Source organism: Zalophus californianus, chromosome 12 (genome assembly GCF_009762305.2).
Source record: "Zalophus californianus isolate mZalCal1 chromosome 12, mZalCal1.pri.v2, whole genome shotgun sequence".
NCBI lineage: Eukaryota > Metazoa > Chordata > Mammalia > Carnivora > Otariidae > Zalophus > Zalophus californianus.
The window spans coordinates 73,447,540-73,468,649 of NC_045606.1; the positions used below are offsets into that span (position 1 = coordinate 73,447,540).

General features: G+C 37.1%; 1 protein-coding gene across 2 annotated transcripts in view; it reads left to right on the top strand.

Annotated features, from left to right (window-relative positions):
- MET (MET proto-oncogene, receptor tyrosine kinase) overlaps nt 1-21,110 on the top strand; it is a 114,717-nt gene that overhangs the window by 74,479 nt on the left and 19,128 nt on the right. For both annotated transcript variants that reach the window (XM_027573895.2, XM_027573896.2), the window contains 9 exons: nt 667-769; nt 879-1,015; nt 1,692-1,853; nt 2,823-2,922; nt 6,949-7,167; nt 13,763-13,909; nt 15,505-15,661; nt 15,863-16,003; nt 18,899-19,129. In XM_027573895.2, the coding sequence (XP_027429696.1) occupies nt 667-769; nt 879-1,015; nt 1,692-1,853; nt 2,823-2,922; nt 6,949-7,167; nt 13,763-13,909; nt 15,505-15,661; nt 15,863-16,003; nt 18,899-19,129 (1,397 nt within the window). The remainder of the gene's footprint in view (nt 1-666; nt 770-878; nt 1,016-1,691; nt 1,854-2,822; nt 2,923-6,948; nt 7,168-13,762; nt 13,910-15,504; nt 15,662-15,862; nt 16,004-18,898; nt 19,130-21,110) is intronic.

Consider the following 21,110-nt stretch of genomic DNA (forward strand, 5'->3'; position numbering starts at 1 on the left):
AAACATCAATTAATGTTGTACTTATTTAGGCTAATGGGAAAACAAATTCTTTCTAGAAATCTCCCTTGTAAGTTCTTATTCATTGCTTTGTATATTAAAGCCTGTAAAAGTAAAACATAATTCATTCTCTTCTTTAAAAAGTTGCTTAACAAAACAAATCACCTTTATACTTTTTCAGGACTGTAAGATTATTAATTCAAAAATAATTCTATGGAAAGTCTGTCACAATTTCACTATTTTTAAGGTAATTTAATAAACACATGACACATGTAACCACAGAAATGTACCTGTTGACATATTTTAATGAAGAGATTTGGTTTATTTATAATTAGCCCATTGTTTCATATGGTGTTGAAATATTTCTTTATCTTATGTATGCCAAACATTATGCTAACAATTTTAGAGGTTTAGACTTAGATTATTATGAATTTTTCAATTAGTGAGGTCAATATTGATGAGGTTTAACAGTTCCTGTGTTGTCTATGTGAAGTGTAATAGTATAGAAATGGACATATATGATTTTTAGCCCTAATGCTTACCACAAAACTCTGCTTGCTATTCAGAGTAGCTAGCTCAAAATTTACAGTTAATATTCCTTCACATAAAACAGCCAAACCAGAAAATGCCTTTGGATTTGCAACATATTAAACTTTGGGTTTTTTTCAGGCTGAAATGCACAGTTGGTCCTGCAGTGAATGAGCATTTCAATATATCCATAATTATTGCAAATGGTCGAGGGACAGCACAATATAATACATTTTCCTATGTGGTAAGTCTAAGAACTGTTCTCAAGAACTAGGCTATTTGTTACTTAATCTATTTAGAGTCATAAAATTAACAAGTTACTTTGTTTTGTTTTGTTTTTATTTCCTATTCAGGATCCTATAATAACAAGTATTTCTCCAAGTTATGGTCCTAAGACTGGTGGCACCTTGCTTACTTTAACTGGAAAGTATCTAAACAGTGGGAATTCTAGACACATTTCAATTGGTGGAAAAACATGTACTTTAAAAAGGTGTTGTAAATTTATTTTTTGTTGCATCAGTCAAGTAGGATTAGTATCTATATCTAACAAATCGAGAAACGATTGTTCTTTGTGTGTGTGTGTGGAGGAAAATCACGACGTATATTATTTACTCCCTTCCTGACAAAACTTCCTGTATCCACCTACCCTTTTGCTGATGTTTCTACCCTTCCCTTATGTTTACTAATTCCACTTTTTAAGTTTCATCTTCCCATCTACCTTCTCTAATGTTACATCTAGTATCCTGGCTATGCTGTGAGCTGTGAGATCCGGTAATTGACAATAAATTAAACATTTCCATCAAGATTTACTATTAGGCTAAATCACCTTGAGGATGTGAGAAACATGGGGAAGATTGGGTCTAAGGGAAGTTAAGTTTCTAATTCTTAGAGGTGAAAGAGCTCAGTTTAATCAAGTACCAAAAAGATACTTTAAAAATTGCTTAAAATCCCAAAAGTTTTGAAGTCATAGATGGCTTGTCTACAACAAGACTAAGTTTGGGATCCAGTCAAATGTAAATAGGCTACATTAGAAAGCGCTTTTTTCTAAACACATCTGGAAATTCTCATTTAGGAGCCACTGAGTGATATACTTTTGATTTATGCATATAATTCTAAAATATGTGTATCTAATAGCTAAGGTCAATTTTCTTAATTTTTTTATTCAGTGTGTCAGATAGTATTCTTGAATGTTATACCCCAGCTCAAACCACTCCAACTGAGTTTCCTATTAAATTGAAAATTGACTTAGCCAACCGAGAGATGAACAGCTTCAGTTACCAGGAAGACCCCATTGTCTATGCAATTCATCCAACCAAATCTTTTATTAGGTAAGTAAAAGCTTCTGATGGGTATAAGAAAATAATGAACATAAGAATGCTTTGTCTGTCAAATAGTCAAGAGGAATTGCAGTTTTATCTCTAGCTTTAATGCTGTTGCATTTCTTTTAAAGGCCGCCTTTCTAATTCAGGAGTGAAAACTACATTCTGGTTCTGAGTACAATTTGACTTTATCATTGCTAGGTTCATGCCAAGAAACATTTTATCCTACTCTGTTACATTTTAAATGGATTTCTTTTTTTTTTTTAAAGATTTTATTTATTTATTTTACAGGGAGAGACACAGCGAGAGAGGGAACCCAAGCAGGGGAGTGGGAGAGGGAGAAGCAGGCTCCCCACTGAGCAGGGAGCCCGATGCAGGGCTCGATCCCAGGACCCTGGGATCATGACCTGAGCCGAAGGCAGACGCTTAACGACTGAGCCACCGTAAATGGATTTCGGTGCAACAGTTTAATGTGGCACCGTAGTATTTATGCACTTACATTATGTACACGTTAAGTCTGTACTAACTTTAGTGGCCAAAAGTGGAATTACCTTTTTTCCCCTCCATTCTTCAGTGTATTTTTGCTCTGCCTGCTTTAGACACAGCTTTTCCCTATACCAGACTCCCTTTGAATCAGTATTTCATTGGGCCCAGTTCAGTCTGCCTTGTTTCCATTAATTCTAACAGTAGTTAAGTTCATTTTACTTGGATTTATTTTTTAAAAGAGAAAAAAATATTTCTTCTTTTGTGAGTAAAAAGAAAAATACATTTCTTCAACTTATAAAATAGGAATTTTAAAACATATTTTCAAGTTCAATAAGTTGTTTCCAAAGAAGAGTTACCACTGAACTTCCATTTGACTTTGGCTTTGACTATAAATTGCAGTCACTACATGTGATGTAATTTAAGTTCTTTCTTAAAATACTTGGTAGAAAAAGGACCTCTCCATATTGCTGTTTTTCTATTTTATTTTGCCAGTGGTGGGAGCACAATAACAGCTGTTGGGAAAAACCTGCATTCAGTTAGTGTCCTGAGGATGGTCATAAATGTACAGGAAGCGAGAAGGAACTTTACAGTGGTAAGTCCTTTGAGAGATGGTTGTACTTAAGACTCTGCATCTCTGCCTTTACCACTGGCTTTCAGGGTACATAGGACATTTGGGGTTTGCTTTTAATTTTGCAGCACAGATCAAATAGTATATTTTATACAATAACTAAAATTATCTTGCCTCAGGCTAACATTATAAAATGCACACACACACACACACACACACAAAATGCTAGACACAAAAGATGATTACCAACTTGAGGCAGTGTTTTTAAAGATAGTCGGTACAGATAGAAACTACATCATTCCTGTCTTAGTTCAGGATCCTATAACAAAATACCATGGACTGGGTGGCTTAAACAACAAATGTTTATTTCTCGCAGTTCTGAAGGCTGGGAAGTGTAAGATCAAGGTGCCGGCAGATCCAGGTGTCTGGCGAGGGTACTGTTTCTGGTTTTCAGAAGACCACCTTCCCTCATTGTATCCTCACATGGCAGAAAGAGAAAGAGGAAGCAAGCTCTCTTGTGTCTCTTATTTTTTTGTTAAAGATTTATTTACTTATTCATTTGAGAGCGAGAGAGAGAGCGCCTGAGCATGAGCAGGGAGAGGAGAAGGAGGAAAAAGGAGGGGCAGAGGGGGAGGGCAATCCCTGCTACGTGGGAAGCCCAACAGAGGCTCGATCCCAGGACCCTGAGATGATGAGCTGAGCCAAAGTCAGATGCTTAACCGACTGAGCCACCCAGGCGCCCCTTGAATCTCTTCTTCTAAGGGCACTAACTCCTTCATAAGAACTCCACTCTCATAACCTAATTACCTTCCCAAGGCCCCATCTCCCACCATCATGCTGAGGATTAGGGTTACAACATGTGATTTAGGGAGGGGCACAAACATTCAGTCCATAGAATTCCTCTCTCCCTTTTTTTAATGCACCAAAGAACATTGCCCTTTTGCTCTAATCTTGCAACAGCATCCTTGTCTTTCTAAGTGGCAGGCACACATACGTTCTTACATCCCGGTGTAAGAACGGTGTTGTTACTGTTCTTCTTGTCCCTTTGTTAGCATGTTATCAAGTAATGAGAAAGAGCATTAGAAGACTGATGTCCTGGAGTGTATGTTTGGTGTTTCTCCACCTTCCCTTCTTTTATTTGCAAAGTCAATCAAAATTAAATGAAGACCTCCTTAAAAGTGATTGATCTAACTGTTTATATAGATTACATTGAAATGACAGTTTTAGCTTAGACTTTAGGAAGGTTGGAGTTATTTACAAGGATTTCATATTTTTGTTGATGTTTTTCTCTAATATAAAATACCATAATCTAGTTGGACTTGTGCACTCAACTAAAAATGAAAGTTCTAAGTGCCCCCCCCTCTGAAGCAGGGTCTTGATTGGGCAGGTGACAGATTGAATTACAGCACTTCTTTTAGATTCTCCATCCAATATTTCTTGAAGACTAAGGCCACAGTGTTCTTTAATTACAAAAACCAATTTGGGGCTAAAAATGTCAAGCCAAATCACCAAACAATAAGGTCATCTCCAATGAGATTTTTCCTGACCTTCTCAATCAGCCACATTGCATCACCTCTAAAGAGTATTATTAGATTTTTATCATATTCCTGAGAGATTGTACTCCAGGGAGTCACCGTATGAAGTAGAGAGCTTTAAAACCAATCCCCGCACATGGCCACAAATAAAGTTAGAATACCACTGCTATTAATTTAAAGAGCATCACTTCTCCACAGCCAAACAGAACGATTTTTCATTAACCAAATAAGAATACCCTTTTTGGTGTTGGCATGTGACTCTTTAGAAATCTGAGGAATTACTAGTTTATCTAATTCCCGCTGAGCCTAGGTTTTAAAATTAATAGCTAAATTTCCTTCTCTCTCACCAGCATTATAATGACATGTAGACGCCTTTTGGCTTTATTCATTCATTTGCAATCAAACATTTATTTAAAAACCTCCTAGATGTGAGACATAAGAGTTCCATAACCGAAGGAAGATTCAAACAATGGTAGAAGATAAAAATCTTATTTCTACATATCTGGAAATGTAAACTCTTGTTTTACCACAAACTTATTATCACAATAGAAGTATGCATCATTAGAATTGGGCAAGAATGAAGAATTCTATTTGACTATTGTTTGTGAGAACTACCTCATAAAGAAATGTGTGTTCCTTCCACGTTACTTGGTGCTTATAGAATTTAAAGCTGACCATGATTAATTGAACCCATTTATTATTTAACAAATAAAAATTCTTGGCCAGGTCTGATTTAGATATACTGTTCCAGCCATGATAACTTTTAAGTCCAGCAAACTCTAATCTTTTAAAATAAAAATACTAAAAAAATAATAAAAATATGCCATCTTAACAAAATTAATATTAGTTAACACACATTATGGCCCATAAGCCAGCAGTTTATTGTATAGTTTTCAAATTTCTTTTTTTTTTTAAAGATTTTATTTGTTTGACAGAGAGAGACAGAGCGAGAGAGGGAACACAAGCAGGGGGAGTGGGAGAGGGAGAAGCAGGCTTCACGCTGAGCAGGGAGCCCGATGCGGGGCTTGATCCCAGGACCCTGGGATCATGACCTGAGCCGAAGGCAGACGCTTAATGACTGAGCCTCCCAGGCGCCCCTAGTTTTCAAATTTCTTATTGTTAATAAAGAATTATTGTACTCGCAGTAAAACTGTTCATTTCCATTTTTCAAGATGATAATAAATAGCTTTTGGGATTATAATATGAATTTGATATAAAACTAATATCTTATTTATATTATACCTGTGTATCTCTTTTCTTTATCTGCTTACAACATGCATTTTAAAATGTAGGATAATGTTTTTAAATTATTTTTAGAAGAAAATATCAAATACCCAATTTTGCTTGTGCTTTTTATGTATATCCTGAGTCCTTTTTCTATTGTGGGCATAAGTAATTGTTTTATCTCCAACTCTACTTGTCAAAGAAAAGGAAATCTAAGGATGTTGTTGCTTGTTTGTCTTTTCCTTGGGGGAAAAAAATGCAACCATTTAACCTCAAATGTGCCACTTTGTGTTGCTGGTTTAGTCTAAGCACAATCAAGAGGAAACCACATTTTCCAAACTTCCATAAATCAGAATTCCAAAGGGGAAGATTTGAAATGAGAGATAAAAGCACATGAAATAATAATAGCAGAGCCTTTGTAAAATAGCGTAAGAAAAGATCTACCGATATAGAGTATAGAGTGAGCAAGAAGCCATAGAGTATGGGAGTTAAGGCAGTGAATTCAAGCCAATGGCCTAGGATTTATGTTCCCTACTCTGCCATTCAGAGCTGTGTGACCTGGTCTAATGACATTAGCTCAAAAGGCTTAGTTTCTTCATCTGTAAAATGTGGGTAAAATCACAGCACCTATCTCTTAGGACTGTTGTGAGGATGAAATGAGACCAACCTATAAAGTATTTTGCACAGAACCTGGCACTCAAAAATTGATAGCTTGAAACACACTAATAAGATGACCTGACTACATAGCTACTTATAATGTCATCAGTCTGGTGCTCGGTAGTTGGCAAAGCACTTACCATGCAGTATCACACATTGTGAATAACATTTTAATCTTAATTCAGGATTGAGGACAGAGTCTCCTATTAAGGGCTTTGCTTGGATTCTCACAACTTACTTTAAAGGTATGATGTGAATCAAGGACTTCTAACCACACAAAGTCCAGCTCTCATTCTGCCATTGGTATTTCATAAACAAAGAGGCAGTCCCTCCAGCTGACTGTCCTGTCATCTTAAGGAAAATAAAAGTGATGGAGGGACAGCCAGCTTCAGTTCGATCAGTATAGCTTATTCCAGGCCAGTGAAGCTCCGTGTTCCTTTAAAGATTGTGTTGTTTGGATGATTTTGCATCTATCATGTTACCAGAAATGTGTTCTTCAACAACAGTAAATTAAATGCAGATTTTTTTCAAAAATTATATATTTTTAATTGTCTAAAACAGTGAACTGTGGAAGTTGCTATTGATGTTGTCAAGCTATCTTCTGTCTAAAGTGGATAACTGTGTCTTACTATAGGCATGTCAACATCGCTCTAGCTCAGAGATAATCTGCTGTACAACTCCTTCACTGCAACAGCTGAATCTGCACCTCCCTCTGAAAACCAAAGCCTTTTTCATGTTAGATGGGATCCATTCCAAATACTTTGATCTCATTTATGTACATAATCCCGTGTTTAAGCCTTTTGAAAAGCCAGTGATGATCTCAATAGGCAATGAAAATGTACTGGAAATTAAGGTAAGAAATGCTTAAAAATGCTCTCTGAAATCATCAACTTGAACTTAATTGACTTCATAGCTGTATGAATAGAATTGTTGTACTGGGTCATTATCTTATACTACATCAGCAAATATCTAAGCTCCAAAAAACAAATCTTTTTGGCATAAGACAAAAAGTTAAGTATAATCATGGACTGCTTTTTAATGAAGCGTTTAAAAATTCTTTCTGTGTGTGTATTAATAAGTAGCAAATGTGGGACACAATCTATTAAATAGGCTGCCTGTAATGCATTATCTTGCTGCTGTTATACATTTCCCTGGACACCTAAATGTGCTCATTATAAGATAAAAGGTAAGAACCATGAAAGTAAATGCATCAGTTGTAGTTTTGTACTTCCATGAAATACTTGGAATTTTGTATCTGAGTATGGTCATCTCTAAGCTGATTTCTAAATGGAGCTGGATTTCCTCTACTATAGGAATATAGCAGCCTCTAAATGTAATTCAACTGGAGAATAACAAATTATCTTTTCTAACCCAGCCTGTTGCAAACAAAGAACACTATAAAAAGCAGAGAGGTTAAGTGGTTTGACAAGTGATGGAACAGTGGCAAAACAAGGACTAGAATACAACTCTCTTATGTCACTTCAGTCATCTTTACCTCAAGTGGTAATAAAATGGCAAAATGACCAAGACTTTATCGGTAGCCCCAGTCACTAGAAACAGCAAAATACTTACCCTTCACCATTGTTGTTTTAGACATTCAGAATTTTTCCTCTGAAAGATAGCCTGGATGCCAATATGAACAAATACAAAGTAATAGGATAGTCCTTGTTTAGATATAAGTTCCTGTAGATCATCTCCATCTAAGTAACAATACATTTCTACTGAAGTTTTTTTGCTTTTTCAACAAGATTTTATCTACAGCCAAATTCATGCACACGTTCATACTCATATAAGTTTACTAACCTCGAATTGTGTTTTGTACAATAATTAAGCAAGCCCAGCATGAAATTAAATGGGAGCCTGCTTCAGTGAACAGCATGTTTACCACAGCAAAGTTCTTTCATCTGCTTCTTTAATTAGTTTTAGAAAAGGAGAAAGAGCTTTTATCACTTCTTTTTTTTTTCAATAAAACTAATCTAGTGTGACCTTTTGCTTTCAACAATTACTGTGTTTGCCATTTGAAAGATTCCATTTGGTTTTTCTTGATGAAAACAAAGGTATATTTGCAAATATTTTTATGCCCAAACTATTTTTCTGTTCCTCTATCTCTGATGGAAGGATTAGAAATAAATGGTTCTTTATCTACTCTTCCAAGCACAGTCTTATATAGAAGAGAAAACTTTTTCTGTAAATTAAATACCCATTATTCAATGTCCTACAAAATTGTTGGACCTAGAAAAACATGATTTGACATCATCCTTAGCCTTTCGATGCTGTTCCCAACATGGCCCAAGGGGTCTCTGGAAATAGACACAAAACATTTTCTTTTTTTCTCTTCATACAAAATGACTCTTTTCTCTAACAAGGGTATAACATCTGTCATCTCACAGAGTGGCAGTTTGGGGAGAATAGGGATGATTTAGAGGGATTATTTTGGTATCATCATTCAATCTCCCATAGTCCATTTGCTTTATATATAAGAGGAAATCTAAGGTGTAAGGAAAGATTGTGGGACAGCTCTTTAACCCTTTATCGGTTTCTAAAGTGGATCACATGAAAACCTCTGCCTCTCTTGGGACAGAAACAAAGGAAAGCAAAGCATGAGAAAAGAAAAAAAAGAAAAGGCCTCTTCCAGACATGCAGTGGACTGTTTTTATCAAAAGAAAGGATGCCAGTTTATTTCATGTTGTGCTTGTCCAATTACGGTTCAAAACATGAGTGTGAAGTAGGTTTGTATTCCATCAGTGAAAGCTATGGAGAGAATTACGTGTTTAGAGAGTTGTTCCTTATTGCCAGGAGGAGTTCATGGTCCTCAAGCAGCCATGCATACAGGAATTCCCTGGCTAAAAAGAGATTGTGAGGGGCACCTCGGTGGCTCAGTCGTTGAGCATCTGCCTTCAGCTCAGGTCATGAGGACCATGAGCTCAGGTCGTGGGATCAAGCCCCACATCAAGCCCTGCATCAGGCTCCCTGCTCTGCGGGAAGCCTGCTTCTCCCTCTCCCACTCCCCCTGCTTGTGTTCCCTCTCTCACTGTGTCTCTCTCTCTCTCTCTGTCAAATAAATAAAATCTTTAAAATAAAAATAAAATAAAAAGAGATTGTGATAGTCTCCAGCCCTAGTTGTGAGAATTGCCTCAGTCAGCAGTATACCATGACCAAGAGGTTCAGCCAAGTTCTGATCAAGAGAATGTAAGAGAGACCAAGGATCAATCATTCCTCAGAATGAACCAGAAATCCCATTGATGGGGGAGGTAGTTTATGGCCAAGGTTCCAAGTTAGTCAGGACCAATTGTGGATAGTGGTCATCAAAAATAGACATCTCCTTTGGAGTACACACCAGGGCACCATGTTTATGTCAACAGCAGCTCACATTTTTGTGGAAGATTAGTTAACATAGTACTTTGATATATATTATTTCATTTCAGACTCAGACCTGTGCAGTTTAGAGGTCCAGTAATGATTATCCCCACTTACAGATAAGTAAACATAGGTTTAGAAAGCTTAGGTGATTTGTCTTGGGCTACCTAGGGAGCAAATAGCAGAACTAGATCTCACACTCAAGTCTCTTGATTCCAAATTTCATCTTTACAGTAGATTACAATGCTTTTCATATCAACTTTCATTTAATGTATACCAAAATACCTTTCATAATAGAGAAACTTTTCTATCATATGGAATATAGATATCTATACAGTTCTTTAGATGAGAGAGCTCTAAACTCTTTAAACAGAATTGATTTTTATATATTTGTAAAGAAACCCTATCTTTTCCCTAATTATCTTATTACGTGACTCTCTGTGCATGGGCATATTTTATGGAAAGTAGAGAAGTACAATATGTAATGCTGGAACAAAGACTGCCTGACACTGACCTGGGAATTTATGTTATTTTGGAGCAAATTGATGTATATGGTCATAGAGATGCTTGAGAGGTCCAGTCTGGAGAAGTCAGCTGAACCAGGAAAAGGGGACAGGAAGATCAGCAGTTTCACGGTGCCCCACCTAGGCAGTGAAGAAACCATTTTAATTTTAGTTCACGCAGCTTTTCCCAAATGACCAGGAAATTTCTGCAAATGCCTATTAACATCCTGTGGAACTCAGTTTTGAAGGCTTCTGTGAGGGTTCTTTTGCCTACTCTCTAAACTGAGGGGCTCCTATATTCTGGAGGAAGTGTAAATCTCCCCCTCCTGATCCTATCACCACCAGCTTGCTGACTTTCTGCTTGCCAACCTCCCTGGACTGTTGCCTCTCTGGGTCCTCTACCAACTTGCACCTCACTGCTCTAGCTGGCTTTCCCAGACTCAATCTTGTGGCCACCTGAATATATGAAATCTTGTAAGATCCCTCCCTCTATATATAATGCTATTTTTGAAATTCTACCTACTGCCACCATCCACTATGTTCTGTAACCAGCTCAGACATGGGTCCCCAGGTCTGAATCCTAGATAGAAACACTGTGTCACACCTGGCCAGAGTTGGAGATGAAAGGAATAAGGGACATCCTAACATAACACATTAGGAGTAATAAGTTTTCACTTTAGAAATATATTTATAGGGGCACCTGGGTGGCTCAGTCATTAAGCATCTGCCTTCGGCTTAGGTCATGATCCCAGGATCCTGGGATTGAGCCCCGCATCGGGCTTCCTGCTCTATGGGAAGCCTGCTTCTCCCTCTCCCACTCCCCCCTCTCCCACTCCCCCTGCTTGTGTTCCCCTCTCTCTGTGTATCTCTCTGTCAAATAAATAAATAAAATATTTTAAAAAAAAAGAAAATATATTTATTTTAATAGTATAGTGAAAAGAAAAACCTCTGTTCATCTTTATCTTCTCAGTAACTAGAATTGTGTCTAACACACAGTAGATCAAATGGAATTTGATTTGCTTCCTGACCTAGTCCCTTCTTGAACCTTAGTTCTGAATGTGTAAAGCTGGAATGACAATAATACCAACCCAGGGGGGAGGAGGGAGCTGTCTTTACAAGACAAAATGAGATAATTATAATTCTAAATTGCTCTATGTGTGCAGGGGATTAAAGACCAGAAAGTTTTTTCTGTGCTGCTTTATTTAAAAGAGTATATTACCATTTTAATGACTGAAGAACTGAGCCAATTGTTATGTTCTTCTATTTAATAATAGTTAATATTAAATAATAAAAAGTAAATTAAAAAAAGTTCTAAACACATGCATTTTTCCCACAACTCCATAAAGATGTGTTTATTCTTTTTTTAAGATTATTTATTTATTTGTCAGAGAGAGCTAGCGAGCACAAGCAGGGAGAGTGGCCGGCAGAGGGAGAAGCAGGCTCCTTGCTGAGCAAGGAGCCCAATGTGGGACTTGATCCCAGAACCCTGGGATCATGACCTGAGCCGAAGGCGGATGCTTAATGGAGTGAGCCACCCAGGCATCCCAAGATATGTTTATTTTAAATGACAAAAAGCACCCTATATCTATTTTTATTTTTTTCTGACTTGGACCCCTCTACATATAATAGTGGATGGCCAGTATCCCTTTTGTGACATCTTGGATAGTAGACTTTTATTAAAACAATTACACATACAAAGCTGATAGTAATTACTTATATGTCATCATTTATTGTATGTTCCCTACTAGGCACAAATGAAAAGGGGTTCAGTGTTAGCTGAGTGGTCTGTTTTTGTTTTAGAGAAGCCTTTATGCACTATCCAAGGAGACCTGTGCCTAAAAGGAGTATTGGAAGTGCAAATGCAGTATGTTCATCCCTTCCCCCAGCCTTCGTTATCCTCTAAGCAAGCAAGACACATTTTAGTCATTCCCTCATAAATCAAGCCCTGCAGCTCTTTAATCTCTTTTCTTTGTCATTCCCTGAATTCCCTCCAATATGTGAGTGCGTGCCTTACCCTTCCTCAGACCTAACCAACAAGTTGTCATTTGAAGCCCCAAAGTGACCTGTTAGATTTATGTGCTTTTACATTGAATTGCCCTGTGTGGCTGACCTGGTTCAATGGCATACACATACTGCCTCTAGAACTATCTAGAAAATAGAAGGATAGGGTTTGTCTCTATCCATTTTTTTCTTAGACTCCAGATTCATGTTCGAAAGAAGTATTTTCTTCTACCTTCTTTCCCCAGAGTGATTTCTGACCTACCAATCTATTGAAATCCATGTAAGACAATGTATTTAAAAGTGGTTTGCCAAGTACTAAAGATCACATAAAACAAAGTGGTGGCGGTACTATAGTTATTACTGGCTGCTCTTCGTCCATAAGTAAAATAGTAATATGTTTTTATATATTATCCTTTTATCTTTTAATAAATAACTGTGCTCATTAAGTCTTTTTTTTTTAAGATTTTATTTATTTATTTGACAGAGAGAGACACAGAGAGGGAACACAAGCAAGGGGAGTAGGAGAGGGAGAAGCAGGCTTCCCGTGGAGCAGGGAGCCCGATGCGGGGCTTGATCCCAGGATGCGGAGCTCGATCCCAGGACCCTGGGATCATGACCTGAGCCGAAGGCAGACACTTAAGGACTGAGCCACCCAGGCGCCCCCTGTACTTATTAAGTCTTGATATGAGAAGTTGTGCCTACATTTTCACTTCTTTCCCAAGGCTAATTATTGGTTTCTTCAACAAAATGTTGATATTTTTTAAATTCAGTTAACTAAATATGTCAAGTTGCAAATTTTTTTTTAAATCCTCATGTAACTAAGTGTTCAAAATAATGTAATCATGCCCTGAAATCATAATGAGGGTCATATAACATCTCACAGGAATTTCTGTAAAAATGAATTTATTTATGTGTAAGATTCAGCTGTGCAGGAAGGATGAAAAGAAACTGCCCAACTCAAACACAAAAGGAATATATTAACATAGATCAGTTAGTTCAGAATCTCTGGAGATAGGACCCAGGCATCAGTATTCTGTAAAGCTCTCTTAATGTGATTCTAAAAGTAGAGCCAAGGTTCAGTGTCACTGCATGAGGCAGTGTTAGTGCAACAACTGAATCTCTAAGTTATTTCCCTTTTGCCAACCATTGATACCCCCTAAAGACATTAATAAGGTGATTGTGGGTAAGAGGTCATTGGATGGAAGGGTGTGGAACAAAAATCTCTCCTTGGCTCTAAAATCCAGTTTGATAGAAAAGCTATAAGGGCACCTGGCTGGCTCAGTCTGTAGAGCATGCAACTCTTGATCTCAGGGTTGTAAGTTTGAGCCCCACATTGGGTGTGGACATTACTTATAAATAAAATCTTAAAAAAAAATCATAAAAAGCTATATGCTGTGAATCCTAATTAGTGCCCCCAAATGATCATGCTCTCTTGCAACTATCCAAATTCCCATGCAAATGAGTATCATAAAATCATATGTCTTGGCAAACAACATGGCCTATGTTTGCAATATATTTATGTTCTTTCACAATTGTTAGCATTCCTGCAAAACTGTGAAGTGTTAACAACCTCTTTTTTTCTTTCAGGGAAATGATATTGACCCTGAAGCAGTTAAAGGTGAAGTGTTAAAAGTTGGAAATAAGAGCTGTGAGACTATATACTCGGATTCTGAAGCCGTTTTATGCAAGGTCCCCAATGACCTGCTGAAATTGAACAACGAGCTAAATATAGAGGTGGGATTCCTGCATTTCTCTCATGATGTAAATAAAGATGCCAGTATAATTATGTCACTTGCAGGCTTAAAATAAATCATTAAAGCTCATTTGTGTGTTGGCTTTGGCTCATCAGCTCAGCCTCGATTCTTAGTTGTTATTTTAGAATTAGTGAGTTTTTGTTGCACTGTCTCCTTCCCAAGCTTTAGAGGGTAGATCTCAAAAGTCCTTCCTAGGCACACTCCCTCTCCAGCATGCCCCACTTTTGACAAAATTTATTGTAACTCTCAGGAGGGATAAGGGCACACCCCAAACCCTCCCCCCACCTCTTTGTACCAGGAGGCCAGAGCCTCCTGGTACTGCCACTCTCCACAGTGACCTCAAATGCATGAACAGGGTAAAATAGGAATTAAACTATTGTATAATAACTTCTTTCATGTTGCACCATACAACTCACACATTTAAAGTGTACAGCTCAGTGGTTTTGGGTGTATTACCTTATTAATTTTTTTAAATTATGGCAAAATACAAATAAAATTTGCCATTTTAACTATTTTTTAGTGTACAATTCAGTGGCATTAATTATATTCATGGTATTGTGCAACCATCACCACTAATTCCAAAACTTTTTCATCACCCCAAAGAGAAACTCTGGAACCATTAAGCCATACTGTCATATTCCCTCCTCTTCTCCAGCCCTGAGTAACCTCTAATCTATTTTCTGTCTTTATGAATTTGCCTATTCTAAATATTTCATATAAGTGGAATAATACAATATTTGTCCTTGTGTGTCTGGCTTGTTTTACTTAGCATGTTTTCATGGTTCATACAGGTTCTAGTATGTGTCAGAACTTTATTACTTTTTAAGGCTGAGTAATATTCCATCATATAGATATACCACATTTTGTTTATCCAAGAATGAGTGAATTTTAAAGGATTCCTGAAGTCTTCTAAAAAGTTTTAAAATGGAAGGGGGGAGAGTTATGAAATGGGAAAGTACAAAAATACTATAAAATTTAAGGCTGAATCATGATATCAGAGTTTAAAATTCAGAAGGACCATAAATCCTAAAAATCATACCATGTTAAAGCCAGAAGGATCCTCAAAAGATTTCTTCTATGTCTCAAAACTGAAATAAAAATATTTTGCAACTTTATTATTCCATGTGATTATTTACCTTTTATGGGAAGTCTTCTCTGCCCCCTACCTAATCCTTCAAGATAGAGTGAATGTCCTGTGGTCTCTGTTTCTTACTGATTATTCATATTTCTAAGGTATATTTCATACTGTGTTATCACTTATTTATGTGTTTGTCTCCCTTTCTATAATTTAGCTCCTCAAGACCAAAAACTGGTTTTTATTTATCTTTTTATCCCTAATACCTAGTTACAAGTACAAACCAAAAGTACTTTAGGGATCAGTAGCCCCTAATTATTTGAACACTGAAACAGAATTGAGGAATATCTTGTTGCTCTGGAGACAATTATGCCACTTCTAGGACTAGGACATTAATAACCAGCTGGTACTTTGGGTCTAAGGAGAGTGATTCAACCTGTGTAGTATATTTTGTATTTGTCATGGCTAACTTCTCACTTTTCTGTATTTGTCATTTTTAGTGGAAGCAAGCAGTTTCTTCAACCGTCCTTGGAAAAGTAATTGTTCAGCCAGATCAGAATTTCACAGGATTGATTGTTGGTGTTATCTCAATATCATTAATAGTCTTATTATTACTCGGGCTTTTCCTGTGGCTGAAAAGGAGAAAGCAAATTAAAGGTGCATTTTTTTTGTTGTTACTATTTGCTTTGAGAAGTTACCTGAAGTATACAGTCATTACAGTTTAAAAATGCCATCGATTCATGTGTGTTGTCTTATATGCAATGCACAAACCCATGAGTTCTGGTTACTGGGTCAAGGTCTACTGGGACCCATGATAGCCAAGTCTTTAACGAGCTCTTTCTCTCTCTCTGTTTTAAGATCTGGGCAGTGAATTAGTTCGCTATGATGCAAGAGTACACACTCCTCATTTGGATAGGCTTGTAAGTGCCCGAAGTGTAAGCCCAACTACAGAAATGGTTTCAAATGAATCTGTAGACTACCGAGCTACTTTTCCAGAAGGTATATTTCAATTTATCATTCTAAGAAATACCTATACATATACCTCAGTGGGTTGTAGCATTGTTGTTTATATTTGGTTTTGCCTTTATATTTTTATAAAAATAAAAAAGTATTTGCATCTTCTTTGGCCAAAGAAGTATTTAATTTGACACAGAATTATATGGCTCTTATTTTTAAATGGACTCATGTACATATTACATTAGATCTTTAGAGTCTTTAAGTTTTCTTCTCACAAAAATGTTAATTTTAAAATCCATTTGAGCAAAGGTAAGATCTTTATCATCTGAGTTCAATGCTAAGGAGTTGTGAAGCTCTCTTTAACAACCCAGGAAGATTTAAGATACAAAACTTATATTTATTTAAATATAAGTGGGCACTGATACTTTTTTTTTAACCTGTGAATCCTCAAGCATTAAAATTATACCTTTAGTATCCCCTTAAAGGATTCTCAGTGAGCTGTCAGTACACAGCCTTTTACCCACCAACATTCCAGGACTTAAATACATTCTGAGTCTTATCCAATAAAAACCTTCAGTTATGCCATTTAAAAAGGAGTGGTTAACACCCTCTGCTTTGCAAAACACTAGGCCTAATACTGGTCAGGTTAACCAGAGAATTTCACATTGTTTTATTTCAAGTCTCCTGGTAAAAGCAAAATGTCTGTATTGTATCTGCTTCTTTATCTTTAGAAGTTCCAGGACGTGAGTCAAGTACAGGCACTTCCCTGTTGAATATTTACCATTGGACAAATAAAATGAGTCACAAGTGGTTGGGGATACTGGAAAACTAGAAATTGCTCATCAAAACAAGTACAAGAGCAATGAGGCACTTCATATTTTAACTTTTTCAACCCTCACTGCCTCTCAGTTTTTGAAGCTTACATTAGTTCTGAAGAGATACACATAAATATTGTCTTTGCCCGCATGACTGCGTTGCCTTTGAAAATACATGCCCTTAACAACATGAACAAATCAAACCCAGTTTATAGCTTTGAAATTTATATCTATTAGTATTTTATATTCACACTTAATAGCTCTAATCTGAGATCATTATAATTCACAAGTATTTTTTTTTTAAAAAAGCTCATTTAATCCTTCAACCTTGTTACTGAACAAACCTCTTTCAACATTCCTGAGAAGCTTGAGTTTCATCATCTTTCCTACATTGAAGCTGAACTTTCAAGACACGGAAAAGTAAAATAGACAAAAGAAGGTCATGAGAGATGAGAATGAGGGAATGCGCGGCCAGCATCTAATGAAGAGGCAGCTACACAGCATTCCTCTCTATGTCTGGTGGAGACAGCCTCCCCATCAGTCTCATGCAGACCCAGAGTTCTCTGTGGCATTACAACAGAATCTCACATCATTGGTTTAAATTCGGGTTTGCACGTGTTTGAACTTAGCCTACGGGCCAGTAGAATTTCTATGAGAGAGGACTTTTTTCCCTGTATCTCACCAAGGATTTCTCTCAGTCTCTGCACCCTGAGAATTCAGAACTCTGATCTCCAGATGCAAAGGTTTGGAAAGTGAAGGTGAAGGAAATGAGCTCAGAGAGGCTTATTTGCATTTCTTTCCCCTGGGGAAGTTTTGAAGAGCCTGACTCTGGGATTGAAAGAACCTCAGCACCCAGCTAAGCTTCTTTCTTCCCTCGCCCATCCAACATTCCAGGTACTCACCTGAGGTTCTGCATCCTTCCTTTAAGGATGTATCTGTCCTATCTCCAGTTAGTTACTGTAACTATAAGTGGCCCCCAAACCTTTTGAGGAACAACTGTTGAGGTTTACTGCTTTAGCCAAGTTGATATTAACCAAACTGTACACTATGGAAAATACTAAGAATGCTTAAACAGGGTTAGGAACAGTCAGAGTACCATCAACTTTTTTTATGCCCCCTCTCAAGTTCTGACTTTCCTAGTCATTTACAAACAAGCTCTATTATCTTTTAATGCCAACAGGGACCCTCCCAAACCCTCTTGCCTCTCCCCATGTTATATACTAATATACTTCAACACCCTGCCTAGTTCATCTTCATCAGTTGCAGATATGATGCCCTGTCCTTGATATGTTTGGATTCCCAGTGGAAAGGGCAAAGCACCTGGTGGCTTCTCTGCCCTGTTTCTCACTAAGAAATTTATCTTCAGCCCCACAATTTCTTATGAAAAAGCTTTACCTTGAAGCAGAAAACCTTGCCTGAGGCTCTAATAGAGCTTTGGTTGTAAAGATCAACTTAGAAGGAATGCTGATCCCTTTCCAAGTGCCCTCAATTAAGCAGTGGGTATGGCACACTAACCCAATTCTAGCCTTCTCTGAATGGGGGGATCCCATTATATCTGCCATCATCACCACACAGGGGAGAATTTACCAGTAATGTTAAAAGCCTTCAATTCTGAAATTTTAACCATTATATATTTCTAGTTTCACTATACTATACTTTTCCTTGGCCAGGAATCCATATAGATGTTGAGCAATACAAATTAGTTCCATTAATAAACACTAGTCTCTCAAAAGCAAACTACTTTTGCTGCTTCCCAGTCTTAAGAATATAGTATATTAAAAAATAAACCTCAAGCATGGCTTTTTGCTATATATGAAAAGAGAAATGTCTAAGGAAATGAGAGTAAACAAGGTTTCAAAGTTAATGCTTAATTTATTTAAAAGAAAATTTATACACATTTTGTTCCAACTCTTGTATATGTAAGCCAGTATCTTTTCCCAAATTATCATTTTTATTAAACCAATTCCTTTGTAAAGGCTCTTTCTAGCCTCATTCAACAACAAAACTACCATTCCTTATTATAAAATCCAGACTTCATTATTAATTTAATTTCTTGCCCTGTTGTAGTCTCCACTAAATGAGGTTTCGCTTTGTTCTCTAATAATTTTGCTTTATCTTGCAGACCAGTTTCCTAACTCATCTCAGAATGGATCATGCAGACAAGTACAGTATCCTCTGACGGACCTGTCCCCCATGCTCACTAGTGGGGACTCTGATATATCCAGTCCATTATTGCAAAATACTGTCCACATTGACCTCAGTGCTCTAAATCCAGAGCTGGTCCAGGCAGTCCAGCACGTAGTGATTGGGCCGAGTAGCCTAATTGTGCATTTCAATGAAGTCATAGGAAGAGGTAAGTATTTCCACTCAGCTTTTTGTTAAATACAATTTTCCAGTAAGCATTTTATCTTCTGCCTTTGCAGATTAGGAGCTTAGACAATGGTGAAAGCAACTGACAGAGCAGTGATAACAAGCCACTTGATTTCTGTTCTGCAGAAATAGGGCCCTACAAATCATATCCATGGGGACTTGCCCCTGTGCAGGGAGGCAATTTGATAATCTCCTAAACATAAGAAAAATAAATCACATTCTTTCTTCATCTTTTTCATAATGGCAACTCTAGTTTCTTGGAAGGTGCAGTTTACTTCTTTATGAAAATCATTAAGTTCCAGTATTTTTACTCATATCTTCCTCTAGTCTTTCTTTACCCTGAGAACAGTGACTAACTCTATGAAGTCCTGGTTTATAGCAGTTTGTACACTGCTGGACAGCATCAAAAGATGGAATTTATAGCATTCCCCTGATCTGAAGCAACATATATCATCTCTACAATGCACTCCAATTTCTTTATACAAAGAGGATGAATATTTGTAATAAGCCAGCCAGAGCAGCAATAACAGCTTGCATACACAGTGTTGAGGAAATATTTAGCAGGAAAAGAAAGCAAGCAGAAGACAGGAAATGAACTGCGCTCTTCTCTTTTTTTCTCTTTTTTTCTAAAAAGCTTTTGCCGTTGATACTGAATGGCTTCTGATCCCTTTTATTCTATATGTGCTGCAAAAGGTAGCAGGCATCTGCCAGCATGATGCAGAAGAAGCTGATGGGACAATGTGCCTTATATGAAAACAAGGCTTTCCCATTTTCCTGTGACAGCACCCACACATTCTTCTATAACAGATTCCAGATCTTAATCCTTAGCACGTTCCCCTTCTCGAATAGTAGCTGCACTGTTAACAAGCCTGTTTTACATCAGAGTAATACATAGTTCTATTACTAGCCTATAAATCCCAGAAATTGCGCCAGTTTTAGAGAATGTGGACTCACCAATTATGTCCTAATTCTATATATCGTAAAAATTAGAATTTTTAATTTTCATCAGTAAAGGTGCTAAAATGGCAATTATTCCCCTAGGAAGTAGTAACCATTAATGATTCTGTAAATACTAAGTATTATTTATTTATATGTTTTTCCCAGTAGAAAATGAGCCCTCAAGAGCATAAGTTTTATTTTATTCATCTTTACATTACCAAAGGGTAAATTAATCCCTAGTATTCACATACTAGGAACTCAGGGAATCTTGGCTGGATGGATGAATTAATTAATGAGTGACTTACACAGCTATCAGACGTTTGGCACCTCTGGGGAAAATTACTGCCACTGGATGAAAGGCTCCCATTGGAAAGTGATGTGGCTAAAGCCAAAGAGAACTAGATGGAATGACTCAGAATGAATTTGCTTCATTTGGCCAGTTGGCTTTCAGTTTCTGCCAACCTGGATTACGTATTAACCGGTGACTAATGGGGGAAATCCTTATTCTATAATGCTGATCTTATTTCTAATGGTAACATTTTTATTTCAGTTTAGTTTACTGGAATAGAGGGAGCTTCTTTTATTGCATTTCTTCATGTGGTAAAACCTTATTTTCACATTTAAAAGATACTATCTGATCCTTAAAAATAATAAATTTCTTTTTTTTAAATACTTATTTAATTCAGAGAAAGAGCATGCGAGTGTGCACAGTGGGGAGGGGCAGAGGGAGAGAGAGAATCTTAAATTCTGCAGTCAGCACAGAGCCCAGTGCAGTGCTCAGTCTTATGACCCTGAGATTACGACCTGAGCTGCAACCAAGAGTCGGATGCTTAACCAACTGAGCCACCCAGGCGCCCCAAAAATAATAAATTTATTTTATGAGGCAGATGTTACTCCTGTGTTCAGTGTCCACTGTGGTTTAATATTTTGCTATATTAGCCTTTAATAACAGTTACATCACCTAAATTTTTTTACCATGTATTAAATAATCATATTGCTTATATCTCAGGGTGAAATACCTTACA